This window comes from Urocampus carinirostris, chromosome 20, assembly GCF_059441175.1.
Source record: "Urocampus carinirostris isolate Australia breed hairy pipefish chromosome 20, RoL_Ucar_1.0, whole genome shotgun sequence".
Taxonomy (NCBI): Eukaryota; Metazoa; Chordata; class Actinopteri; order Syngnathiformes; family Syngnathidae; genus Urocampus; species Urocampus carinirostris.
In genome coordinates this window covers 10,528,675-10,541,902 of record NC_142368.1, presented here as the reverse complement: position 1 = coordinate 10,541,902, position 13,228 = coordinate 10,528,675, and the positions used below count along the sequence as shown (strand labels likewise).

General features: G+C 42.0%; 1 protein-coding gene across 2 annotated transcripts in view; it reads left to right on the top strand.

Moving 5' to 3' along the window:
• fam184ab (family with sequence similarity 184 member Ab) overlaps positions 1-13,228 on the top strand; it is a 113,438-nt gene that overhangs the window by 47,110 nt on the left and 53,100 nt on the right. For both annotated transcript variants that reach the window (XM_088324846.1, XM_088324845.1), the window contains exons 10-13: positions 7,793-7,915; positions 9,186-9,347; positions 9,420-9,541; positions 10,229-10,379. In XM_088324846.1, the coding sequence (XP_088180972.1) occupies positions 7,793-7,915; positions 9,186-9,347; positions 9,420-9,541; positions 10,229-10,379 (558 nt within the window). The remainder of the gene's footprint in view (positions 1-7,792; positions 7,916-9,185; positions 9,348-9,419; positions 9,542-10,228; positions 10,380-13,228) is intronic.

Sequence of the window (13,228 nt, the reverse complement as noted above, 5' to 3'; positions counted from 1 at the left end):
CAAAACCGAAATAAAAACCAAATCTGACATGGTAACCGAAGACAGGATCTAAGTTCATAGAAACGGCAAATGCAAATGAAAGTGAGTCAATCTTCTTGGAAGGCAGTAGCTACCCACTTCCTGAAGAATGGCCACATTTTCTCTCTTAAATCCTTGCCTGCCTGGATCCTGTGGTAGTCAGCTCCTACAAATGAATGCCATTATAATACTGGTATTCATATTCATGTAATTTCTGCTGCCCTCCACCATCATGTCTGGTTTGGTTTTGTTCGGACATTTTGTTGCTTGATGTGCATTTGTTTATTACTTTGTACTTCCTTTTGTTATCAAATACCATCCCTCTTTTTGAGCACGCAGGCCTCTGTTCTGGCTCCCCTGCATTTGGGTACACCTGCCACACATTCCATCACAAGCCAATTATGTTATTTTGAAAACGAAAATCAAAAAATGGGGGAAGTCAAACGAGAAGTTGAATAAATACAACCATTTAATATCTTTTCAATTATATATTTTTACTATAACTAAGTTAGGCAATGCCTCACTTAGCCTCCTTGACTACACGTCACTGCTGCTTTAATGTGAAAAACATTACTCTGTATTCTGGGACTTTTGAGAAGAAAAAAAACAGCAATGATAGTTTCATAATTAAGTTTTATTTTCTTTTTTTTCGTTCTAATTGGCCACTCGGAGCAATTAACGGACATCAACATTTATATGAGACATCCAATCCTTAATGCTCACTTGGCTTCAGTAAAATTATCAATTATTTGTTGAGAATTGAGTACACGTGCACAAAAAATTGAGGAAGAAATTGAGTAAAACGGTTGAAATAGTTTTTTTTCAAGTTGCATCTTGTTCCACTTACCGATAATTGCAAATATTGTGTTATTTTATTTTTAAAGATTATGTTAAAACATGGGCAGCACGGCGGGGCAGTGGTTAGCGCGTGTGCGGCACAGTTCTGAGGTCGTGGGAACCTCCTGAGTGGGTTCAAATCCAGCTCCCGGCCTTACTGTGCGGAGTTTGTATGTTCTCCCCGTGCTTGCGTGGGTTTCCTCCGGGCACTCCGGTTTCCTCCCACATTCCAAAAACATGCATTTCAGGTGAATTGGCCGGTCCAAATTGTCCCTAGGTGTGACTGAGCGAGTGAGTTGTCTGTCCCCGTGTGCCCTGCGATTGGCTGGCAACCAGTCCAGGGTGTCCCCTGCCCACTGCTCGATGATTGCTGGGATGGGCTCCAGCATCCCCGCGACCCTACTGAGGATAAGCGGTGCAGCTGATGCGATGAGATGAGATGTTAAAACATGTTGTACAATCTAAAAAGGTACCGTATTTTCCGCACTACAAGGCGCACCGGGTTATAGGGCGCACCCCCAAAAAATAGTTTTTGGTCCTATATTTTCCATACATAAGGCGCACCGGATTATAGGGCGCTACAATGGGAACGTCGACAAAACAGTCAGATAGTTCAGTCAAACTTATTACCCCTTTAACATTCCAAAAGCTTGCAAAAAAGCAAATACGTGTCTCAGACATGTACGGAAACAGTGTCTGTACGATGTCACCAATCACTCATAAGCATCGTTCCAAATATCGTTCCTAAGGTTAAAGTCTTGGGATTCAAGAAATGCCAAACATTTCTTAGTTTCCATTTTATTTTTTGCTGGCAACTGTGTGGACAGCAAAGTAAGAATTTGATTGTGCAGGGAAACGGGGTTCTTTACTGTGCATATGACAATAAACACTTTGAATTGTATATAGTTTAAAAATAGACTCATCACAGAAACATCAAGATCGTTCTAAAACAAGATACCGGGAAAATATAAATCCGCATAGCTCACTTAAGTTCTCTTGCAGCCTTCACGTTCATTAATGATACGTAACCATGGTCTTCTTACAACCGTGAGTGTAATAAATTCAGGAGAATAAAATATTTACAAATACAGAATATTAAAAAATGTTTTCTCTATGCCGTAGTGCAATCCAACCAACGTGTGATTCACATTCATCTTTTTCGACCAATTGCAGGCTTTGTTTCGCCCCTTTAGCCTATGCAAGCCTGTAAATGATAAAAAGGATCCGCCCCCTTTACCTCCGAATAACTTTAGCCAATAGTGACTGATTCAAATGATGATTGACACATTGGTTAGGAAATGAAACGCCGGTATATAAATCCCAGCATACACCGCGGACGACTTCGCCTTCGGGGGGAAAATCGAGTCGGCGGCTGCTTGCTTTAGTTGCAAGACTTTGCGACTTAATATTGATCCACATATAAGGCGCACTGTATTATAAGGCGCATGGTCAGCTTTTGAAAAAAAATAAAGGCTTTTAGGTGCGCCTTATAGTGCGGAAAATACGGTACTTACAAATAGCCACCTGCCATACTGATCAGACTCTTCATTTATTATTATTTTATTTTAGTATGAAGTTAAATTGAAAACGGAGTAAAGTAAAAAAACATTATCTATCTATTTACCTTGGTCATATCCCTTCGAGATGGCTGACCGATAACAAGACAAACACATACACAAAAACAAAGAAAAGAAAAAAGGAAAAAGTAGCATAAAATACAAAATATTTGAACATGGCCAACCCAAATGCCCAAACACCCAAACAAGTTAAGCACCTCGGCACCCAAGCTGGTCATGCTTTCGTTCCTCCAGATAAAACGAGATACAAGAAAGCGGCCTTGTTACTTGGGTCAAGGTGACACAACACACTCTCAACAGCAGGACCCGACAGCTTTCACTGGTTTACCCCTGCCGTATCATACAGGTGCCCTGCCCATCCCTTAGAACGCGTACAAACATCCCAATATCCTTTCACAACACCTCTCCACTCATTCCTATCACCAACGAAAGATCTAGCTTCCACCACAATTACCTCTTTCATGCAGTGCACTCATAACACCATCCATCCACGTCAAAGTACAAAAAACAATACCATAAAATCCTCTATTGGTGTTACTTTTTTGTGAGAAGGGCTTCTAGATAGATAGATAGATACTTTATTCATCCCTGCAGGGAAATTCACATTTCCAGCAGCATCCCTTAGCTGAGAACAATACAATAATAAAGCAAAAGGAATACAATATACAAATACCCAATGTGACGTGCTAATACCCACTGTAGCGTGTTGTATAGAGTATTTAAATAGTGCTGCATAAAATACACACTGCAATAAAAGTACGGTAATATGCAATGCAGGGGGTGTAGTTTAATGTGGGCCTTTACTCCACCGGGTGGAGTTAAAGAGCCTCATGGCATGAGGAAGAAAAGATCTCTTCAGTCTGTCCGTGGTACAAGACAGTGACAGCAGTCTGTCCCTTTTTGCACAATTACCAGGGTTTGGGTAGATCCACAACCGACCACCAACCAAATTTTTAATGAACAAAACAATCCATCTTTCTTTACATTCAATTGATATACACAGCATAAAGGGACACGATTGTGTTCCTAATAAAGTGGCCGCAGAGCATCAAGTAGATGAAGTGCACTTGCCGATGAATATTTGAAGTCACTCAGTCGGGGTGCGCCGTGTACGTGCATTAAAATCCGGACATGTTAGTTATTCATGCCGCTGCTTTTAAGTTGCTCCCGTCCTACATACGTGTTACAACATCATCATTAGCATCGTGGGTTGCTTTTGGACATGAAAAGAAATGAAATGATCTGCATGTATATAGCGCTTTTCAAGTCAAGACTTCCCAAAGCGCTTTACAGTGTGCTTCACATTTCCCAATAGCGGCCGTGCAGCCATGTAAGGGTATTAGGGGTTCAGTGTCTTACCCAAGGACACTTCGACATGTAACACGGAGGAGCCGGGATTCGAACTGCGATCTCTTGATCCCAAGACAAGCGCTCTACCTCCTGAGCCACTGTATTTTATGCTACTTTTTCCTTTTTTCTTTTCTTTGTTTTTGTGTATGTGTCTTGTTATTGGTCACCCATCTCGAGGGATATGACCAAGGTAAATAGATAGATAATTTTTTTTGTACTTTACTACGTTTTCAATTTATTTTCATACTAGTCAAGTCAAGTCATTTTTATTTGTATAGCCCTTAATCTGAGAAAGACTGAAAAAGAGAAAAAAAGAAAGAAAGAGGAGTAAAGGAGAAAGAGAGAGAAAGAGAAAATGATCGACACAGAGAGAAAATGGACCTCATGTGTTTTAGAGAGAAAAGGCTTTGATATATTTTTTAGTCGATTGGGTTTTAAGATGGGTTAAAGTGAGTCAAAGCCTGTAGTCACACTGTGCACGTGCAATAAAAGAAAACTTCAGGAATCCGTGATAAGCTTGCAAAGTTTTGTTCTGTTGGATTAGTCTTTCTCAATCTTTTTTGGCACACTTTTTCGTTAAATAATCTCAAGGCACATTGACTGTTGGAAATGTTGACAAATTCATTCCTTTTAGTTATTCTGAAGGCTGGCTACTGTAGAATAACACTCACATAGGGGGCTGGCTAGTAGATTAAAGAGAGATAGTGAGAGGGAGAGCAAGAAAGAGAGAGAGAGAGATGGGAGGAAAAAGAGAACAGGAGAGTGAAAGAGAGGGAAAAAAGACAGAAAGAGTGGGAAATTTGAGAAAGACTGAGAAAGAGAAAGAAAGAAAGAAAGAAAGAAAGAAAGGCAGAGGGAAAGAGAAAGAAAAAGAGGAGGAAAGGATAAAGAGAGAGAAAGAGAAAATGATAGACACAGAGAGAAAATTAATCGGGAAGACATAAAGACAGAGTGGTAGAAAGACTTTGAAAATGGGAGACAGAGAGTGAAGGAAAGGGAGAGGGAAGAGAAGACATAGAAAGACAAAAAGGCAGAAAGAGAAAGAAAGAAAGTGAATGAGAAATGCAAAGCGAGCAAGAGAGAGAGAGAGCTAGAGAGAGAGAGAAACGATGATAAATAGAAAGAGAGAGAAGGAGAAAGAAAGACATCAAGAGAGCATAAAAGTGAGAAGGGAGAGAGAGAGACAATTGAAAAAGCAAAATTTGCAAAAGCAAATTTAATTTCTAATTTCGCCTTTTGAATGTTAATGCGCTAATCCGTTCCAAGCTCCGCAAAAGTATGATATATTTTTAAATAAATCACAAAGAATAATCTGAACATGGAACAAATACATGTTAAAATTAGATTACTGCACAATAACCATAAAACAAGAGGCATGTACTGTAAAAAAAAAAAGCAAAGAATGAAGGAAATAAAAAATAAAAATTTAACTGGCCTCTTTGTTTTTTTGCATTGGGTTTTTTTGAAAAACTGATCCAATGACGTCTGCTTTTGCCATCTTTTGAAGATTTGTGCAAAATGCGCAAGGCAGACGTCATCATGAGCGATAGCTCGATCTGTCAACACTTTTTTGGGTGATTCCTTTTCACAAATTCTGAGACTTCATGAAATTTGGCCAAAATGTCTTTAATTTGGGCTAATGGAATGATGGCTCCCCTTGTCGTCTCTGAACTCCTCCTGCACGGCGGTGCGTGTTTCTAAACCTTTCCATTATCTCTTGGTTTGTTTCAATGGGCAGAAAAAGTCTCTTCTTCTTATTTGCTGCATGTCTTTAGTGGGGTCCATTGGGAGTGATAGCTCTTGGTAGCTGTGCCATACAACAGACCGTTTACAGAGGTGACATGAAGAGCATGCTGGGATTCCCAGAGACGCTAAGTGTTTAAAGAGCGTGAAGGGGACACAAAGAGCATGCCAGGATTCAGGCGTAAACACTGATTGTAGCGCGTACTGTAATGTCCTTTTGACTTTGTATCGTGAAACGCCTTTGTTACTACAAGCAATATTTTCCCGCTCAGATACTTTGTAATCCGAAACCTTTCTTTGTAAAGATATTCGTAAGTATAGGTGCCACTGTACTGATACTGTGTCTTAAGTCACTTGGGCAAAACGATTTGGTTCTGAAATTTTCGGTACAGTACCTCTAATTTCTATTGTTCGTATCCAGCTGGTATAGGTGGTGATGAGGATACCAGTAATGCAGTGTTCTCGTTTGCCCGCGTCCCTGCGTCCTAGACACATAATTTTTGCTGGGGACGCATAGTCTCAAATCAACGTGCGTCCCCGGGACGCAACCTTTGTGACACAAAATTGTCATTATTACCCGCACTCCAAACTTTTTGTCAGGCAGATCCGCCATTGTTGTTTTGGTCTCGCGGTTCGAGTTTTTGTCGGCAAACGAGATTACGTCATTGTTGTGGTGGTTGTCGTCGAGGGAAGGTGAGGGTTAAGCATGCCTCTGAAAAAACAGTTTGTATTAGGTGAAAATCAACACAAAATTGGTGATTTCTTTAGTGTCAGTAATAAGTCGAAACATAACGCAGAAAGTGATAACAACGGCAATAATTCCGGCACGAAAAAACGGCGGAGAAATTCTTCAGAAGATCGCGCAAGCAATGAAAACACGTGTGTTGAAGCCAACGATTCGACGAAAGAAAATAAACAAAAGAAAACTCCGAGCAAGAAGAGGACTTTTCTGCCAAAATGGACTCAATTATATTCCTGGTTACGCTATGAGGAGGATGATAATGGATTGGACCTTGAGAAGGCATTACAACTGTGTCGGGACAGCAAACCACGAAGAATATATGAACTGAAAAATCTGTAGTGATGACTGCTTTGAATTAAAAATTAACTGTGATGATTAAAAGTGCATGAATATATAGACTTATATTTCAGAAATACTATTTTGTATAATGTACGATATCTCTGGGAACTGAAAAATCTGAAGTGATAACTGCTTTGTATCACCAACTAACTGTGATGATTAAAACTGCATGAATATATAGATTAATATTTCAGCAATATTATTTTGTATAATGTGCAATATTGTGAACTGAAAAATCTGAAGTGATAACTGCTTTGTATCACCAACGAACTGTGATGATTAAAACTGCATGAATATATAGATTTATATTATATATTTGTCGCCGATTTACAATTTCAACCTTGGGGACCCATATATCTCTGTTGGGACCCATAGATTTTTGAGCTTGCGAGTCCCCGGGACCCATCACTTTTCACAGGTAAAATGAACAATGGTAATGGTGCTCGCCCATTCCTCATCTCATCTCATCAGCTGCACCGCTTATCCTCAGTAGGGTCGCGGGGGTGCAGGAGCCCATCCCAGCAATCATCAGGCAGTGGGCAGGGGACACCCTGAACTGGTTGCCAGCCAATCGCAGGGCACACAGGGACAGACAACTCGCTCGTTCATTCACACCTAGGGACAATTTGGACCGGCCAATCCACCTGAAATGCATGTCTTTGGAATGTGGGAGGAAACCGGAGTGCCCGGAGGAAACCCACGCAAGCACGGGGAGAACATACAAACTCCGCACAGTAAGTGAGCTGGATTTGAACCCACACAGGAGGTTCCCAAGACCTTAGAACTGTGCCGCACACGCGCTAACCACTGCGCCGCCATGCTACCCTCGCCCATCCCTACTAACACATATTTCAAATTCCCCCAAAAAGATAACAAAAACTGACCCATTCGACGATGAAAGACAAAATCAAAAAAGCGTCATAGAGCCCCCTGAGTTCACTTTTGAAAACCTTCCCACTAATCATCCGTCCGTTCGTACGTCCGGCCGGCTGCACTTTTCCGCCCTTATGATCCCCCACCGGCTCCCCGGCAAAGCACCACCCGTTAACCCGAAATAGGCCCGCAATCACATGGCAACGTTTCGCCAAAGACGAGCTTCACTCCAGATCTGAAGTGACACATGCCGACGTCTGTTCCATTCGGTGTTAGATTTTAATATGGATTTTCCGTGCGTGTTTGCGTGCAGGATCTGGAGCAGCAGTTTGAGCGAGAGCGCCACACGCTGGAGGAGCAGAAGGGCGTCTTGCTGCAGCAGTTGGAGGAGCTGAGGGAAGAAATGAGTTCCAAGCTAAACGCGGCCGACCAGGAGGTGAGCAAGGGTTAGGGTTTCAAATCGGAGTTTGAAGCCTGTGTAGGGTGATTTGAAATATTAAATTCAACGTTAGGATTTTGTATTAAGGGTCCAAATCGCACTTTTAATGCAAGGTTTTCATGACAGGTATTGGGTTTAAAATGAGGACTATTAGAAAAGCAATTACCGTAAATTCCGGACTATAGAGCGCACCTGATTATAATCCGCACCCACCACATTTCAAGAGGAAAACCGATTTTGTACATACACAAGCCGCACCTGTATATAAGCCGCATACGCCCACATTAAAAATAAGTAACACAAACACAAAATTAATCCAAACCCAACTTCAAGTCCTGCGATTGAAACTAAATATCCTTCATTGAAGTACACGGTCCAAAAATCACAGCCGGCAAAATGAACGGAAAATGATACCGATACTTAAGGTTTGATGCAGACCTGCAGAGTCCGGGTACCCGTTTTACCCCACTTCCCGTCACCCCCCTGTTTGTTCCGCCCCTCTTTTTTAATTCGCCCGTGCAAAACATATCAGAATAAGTGTCTCAAATAAATACAAATAAATACATTACAAAAATATACAGTTGCAAATACATATTATACATGGGTTACGCATATTTACAAAGAAAGACGGTACACCGAGAGAGTTTTCAAAGCTTTAATAATAATAATAATATAACTTTCATACCAAACGGTGCCTGTGACAGGGCAGTTAATGGTAGCAACACGCTGGCAACACAGTAAACGGGTCTGTTAAAAAAACATACCGTACTTGTAAAAATCACGGTAAACCGTCCTCATCTTCCTCCTTAGAACTGAAGCCATCAAAGTTGTCTTCCTCAGTGTCGGAAAGAAACTTTGTCATATAGACGTCGTCCCACTCTCCCATCCAATCCTGATTCTATGCCCTCCTCTCCGTCACGCAGCAGACCGGCTTTTCGAAACCCGATGGTGATGGTGGATTTTTTGATGCTGCCCCACGCTGTCAGGATCCACTGGCAGACTTGCAAAAAAATTGCCTTTCGCATGCGCCCAGTTTTAGTGAAGTTGCAGTCTTCCTCAACGCATATATTCCACCGGTCTAAATCTTACCTTTTGTACTCGAGAGCCACAATTTACATAAATTGGCCGCATCACTGAATAAGCCGCAGGGTTGAAAGTTTGGGGAAAAAGTAGCGGCTTATAGTCCGGAATTTACGGTAAATCTTTATAGTATGTTTGTGTCGTGACTTGTATCACATGACTTTTTCTGTGTCTATTTGTGGGACAGTTGCGGCGTCTACAGGAGCAGGTTGAGAACGGCGAGAAAGAAATGGGCGCGGCCGAGGGGCAAATGGCCACCATGAAGCAAGCGCAGGACAAACTGTTGGAGGAGCTGGATGCCACCAGGGGGCGACTGAGGGAGACCAGCAACCTGCTCTCAGCCCTGCAGGTGGCAACGCTGCAACCAGCCTCGCAAATCAAGTTTGGGGCCGTCAACTTACGGTTTATGTGTTTGTGTCAGGGCGAGCTTGAGGTGCAAACACGTCAACACGAAGCCAAAGTAATCAGCACCAAAGAGGAAGAGAAGCATAAGATGGATAAGATGGCTTTGGAGCTGGAACTCAAGTGGACGGAGACCCTCAGGTGAGAAAGAGGAGAGAGAGACAGAGAGAGAATGAGTAATGGAAAGTAAGAAAAAATGAGAGAGTGACAGAGAGAGAAAAAGAGGGAGAATGAAAAATGAAGAGAGAGAGAGGGAGAAAGAGGAAAAAGAGAGGGAGAAAGAGGAAAGAGAGAGGGAGAAAGAGGAAAGAAAGAGAGACAGAGAGAGCGAAAGAAAGATAGAGAGAGAATGAGTAATGGAAAGTGAGTAAAAGTGAGAGAGTGACAGAGAGAGACAAAGAGGGAGAATGAAAAATGAAGAGAAAAAGGAAGAGAGACACAGAGAGTCAAAGAGACAGAGTGGGAGGAAAAGGGGTGGAAAAGAAAGAGAGAGAAAGAGAGAGAGAGAAATAAATACAAGTACAGTGTCTTTGTGAAAGGCACCTGGCTTTTGGCAACATCAAATTGACATACAACCTGCAGCTTGTTTTTCTCTTGCGCTTCTCTGAGTGTTATCTCGCGGGCCGGATTCAATCCCCTAGCGGGCCTGATCTGGCCCACGGGCCGCCTGTTTGACACCTGTGCATTACAGGCTCGGCTGCATGCCTTTACTGTTGGATGATGGATGGATGGAAAATTGAAGATGGATGGATGACAAATAAAGAATCAAACCATCCTCTTCTCTTTCATTGCTGCGTTTTATTCCTCGGATTTCCTTTCGGTGCACAGGCAGGAATGCAAGAAGCTGCGCGAGGAGCTCCGAGAAGAGCACGAGGCGGATAAAGCCACGGCATTGAGCCAGCAGGCCCAAAGCAAAGAGCAGGAAATGAGCAACGCCCGGGACAGTTGGCAGAGGAAAGTGGATGACCTGCTGGAACAGGTGCGCCTTTGCTCTCCATTCTTTCTAAAATTCTTGCGGGACGATTACGTAGCAGCATTCCTGTTAAAGTTAAAACTTATATAAACTCTATGTTGGCAGAATTACTCAAATAAAAACAAGCATTAAGGTTAATAAATGTCCCAAGCGGGAGAGCACTGTCCCGTGGTCCGTGTGTAGTTAACTTTATTCACACAGGAAACAGAAAAATACACCGGAAATGCGACTTCAAAATAAAAGAGTACAAGACTGATAAACGTACAAGAGATGCAATTAGACTGATTATTGAAACGTTTCTTCATGTGTGTGTGTGTGTGTGTGAAAGATTGTTTTTATATTCACACAGTAAATTCTGAGAAATATTACAACCTATCACTGACTGCCCATTTTGCACATCTGGTTAGCTGCTCCTCTTGCACTCTTTGCACTTCTGTATAATACTATACATAGCTACAATTATTTAGTACATTATTAGTACTTCAATACTCCAACTCAATACAACATTTTATTTATATCCGTACATTCAAGGAAACTGTGCCGGTCAGATGTATCGACATTTCGTTCTGTATACACGTGAACTAGAATGACAATAAAGTATATCTGAATCTGAATCTGAAAAAAGGCGGGATGTGAAGAAGGGCACGAGTGATGGAGCTCCCTTCTCTGTTATGCCAGACGGACTCACAACAGCACTAATGGCAGCCCGCTATCATCAATGGCGCTAGCCTTCACGGCAGATTAACCGCCACAGTGGTTTCCCGCAGTCGGCCGCGTGACCAACTGCACCCCCTTTTTTTTTCATGCTCACATTTCAGGAGGCGTGGTAGGAAATTGGAGTAGAAAGCATTAGGCGTAATCGATAAGGTGGGAGGGACACGGCAGGCTTTGGCTCAACACTGGTTCATTACAGCCTCATTTTGAGTTAGGTTTGTCAAATGTATTTTTACTGTGGTTAACATTGCTGTCTTTGAGACTGAAAGAGTTTTCTTCCTTTGCTTAACATCCGGGCTGCGAGACGCAACGGGTTATACGTTTGGGAAGTCTTTCTGAGTATGGTTTTACAAGATGTGCTGACAAAAAGGCTGAAAATCACTTTTATACCAAGTGGGCGGGCTATGACAAAAACGTAACTTTAGAGCTGGTGAAAAAGTCCAGTCATGTTTATTTGTGACGCCCTTAATCACAAGGAGTCTCAAAGCGCTGCACAGACCACGGATTATTGCAAAACACACACATTATTACACCATCCCCTGATGTGAAACCTACTTGAGGGCAAGGAAAAACTCAGAAACCTCAACATGAGAAAAATGAAGGAACCTTGAGAAATATTGATATTATGTATTGAACAATGTCAAGTCGTGTTTATTTGTGATTCCCTTAATCACGGGACTCTCAGCTGGCTGCACAGACCACAGATTAATGCAAACTAGACTATTATTACACCATCCCCTGATCTAAAACTTACATGAGGTCAAGGAAAAACATAAACACCTCAACATGAGGAAAAGGAAGGAACCTTGAGAAGGGACCGCACTTTAAATAATCCCCCCTAAGAAGTCTCAAAAAGCTGCACAGGCCAAGGACTATTGCAAACCACAGACTATTAGTACACCATCCCCTGATCTGAAACCTACGTGAGGGCAAGGGAAAACTCAAAAACCTCAACATGAGAAAAATGAAGGAACCTTGAGGAGGGACCACACATTTAACAATCCCCCACAGAAGTCTCAAGGGCTGTAACAGGCCACAGAATATTGCAAACTAGAGACTATTATTACACCATCCCCTGATCTAAAACCTATACGAGGGCAAGGAAAAACTCAAAAACCTCAACATGAGGAAAATGAAGAAACCTTGAGAAATATTGATATTATGTATTAAACAATGTCAAGTCATGTTTATTTGTGATGCCCTTAGTCACAGGACTCTCAGCGGGCTGCACAGACCACAGATTACTGCAAAATAGACTATTATTACACCATCCCCTGATCTAAAACTTACATGAGGGCAAGGAAAACTCAAAAACCTCAACATGAGGAAAATGAAGGAACCTTGAGGAGGGACCACACATTTAACAATCCCCCACAGAAGTCTCAAGGGCTGTAACAGGCCACAGAATATTGCAAACTAGAGACTATTATTACACCATCCCCTGATCTAAAACCTATACGAGGGCAAGGAAAAACTCAAAAACCTCAACATGAGGAAAATGAAGAATCCTTGAGAAATATTGATATTATGTATTAAACAATGTCAAGTCATGTTTATTTGTGATGCCCTTAGTCACAGGACTCTCAGCGGGCTGCACAGACCACAGATTACTGCAAAATAGACTATTATTACACCATCCCCTGATCTAAAACTTACATGAGGGCAAGGAAAACTCAAAAACCTCAACATGAGGAAAATGAAGGAACCTTGAGGAGGGACCGCACATGAGGTAATCCCCCACAAAAGGTCTTAAAGAGCTGCACAGACCACAGATTATTGCAAACTACAGACTATTATTACACCGTCCCCTGATCTAAAACCTACATGAGGGCAAGGAAATACTCAAAAACCTCAACATGAGGAAAATGGATAAAACCTTGAGAAGGGATCGCACATGAGAATTCCACAGCACCGGGGCCCAAAATGGAGAACGTTCTCGAACCTCTCAACTTCCCACCCTTCCTTGGCTCTTGCTGGTAAACTGGAGGCCTCCTTAGTGCAAAATAAAAAGACCATGTGACCCACTGTAGAGATTGAATAAAACCCGAATGGATGTATCAAGGAGTCTGTTGATTCCATCAAGCAGTAAATAATTACACAAAATTATATGAATAATCATGAAAACTCTTCCCTGTTATTTA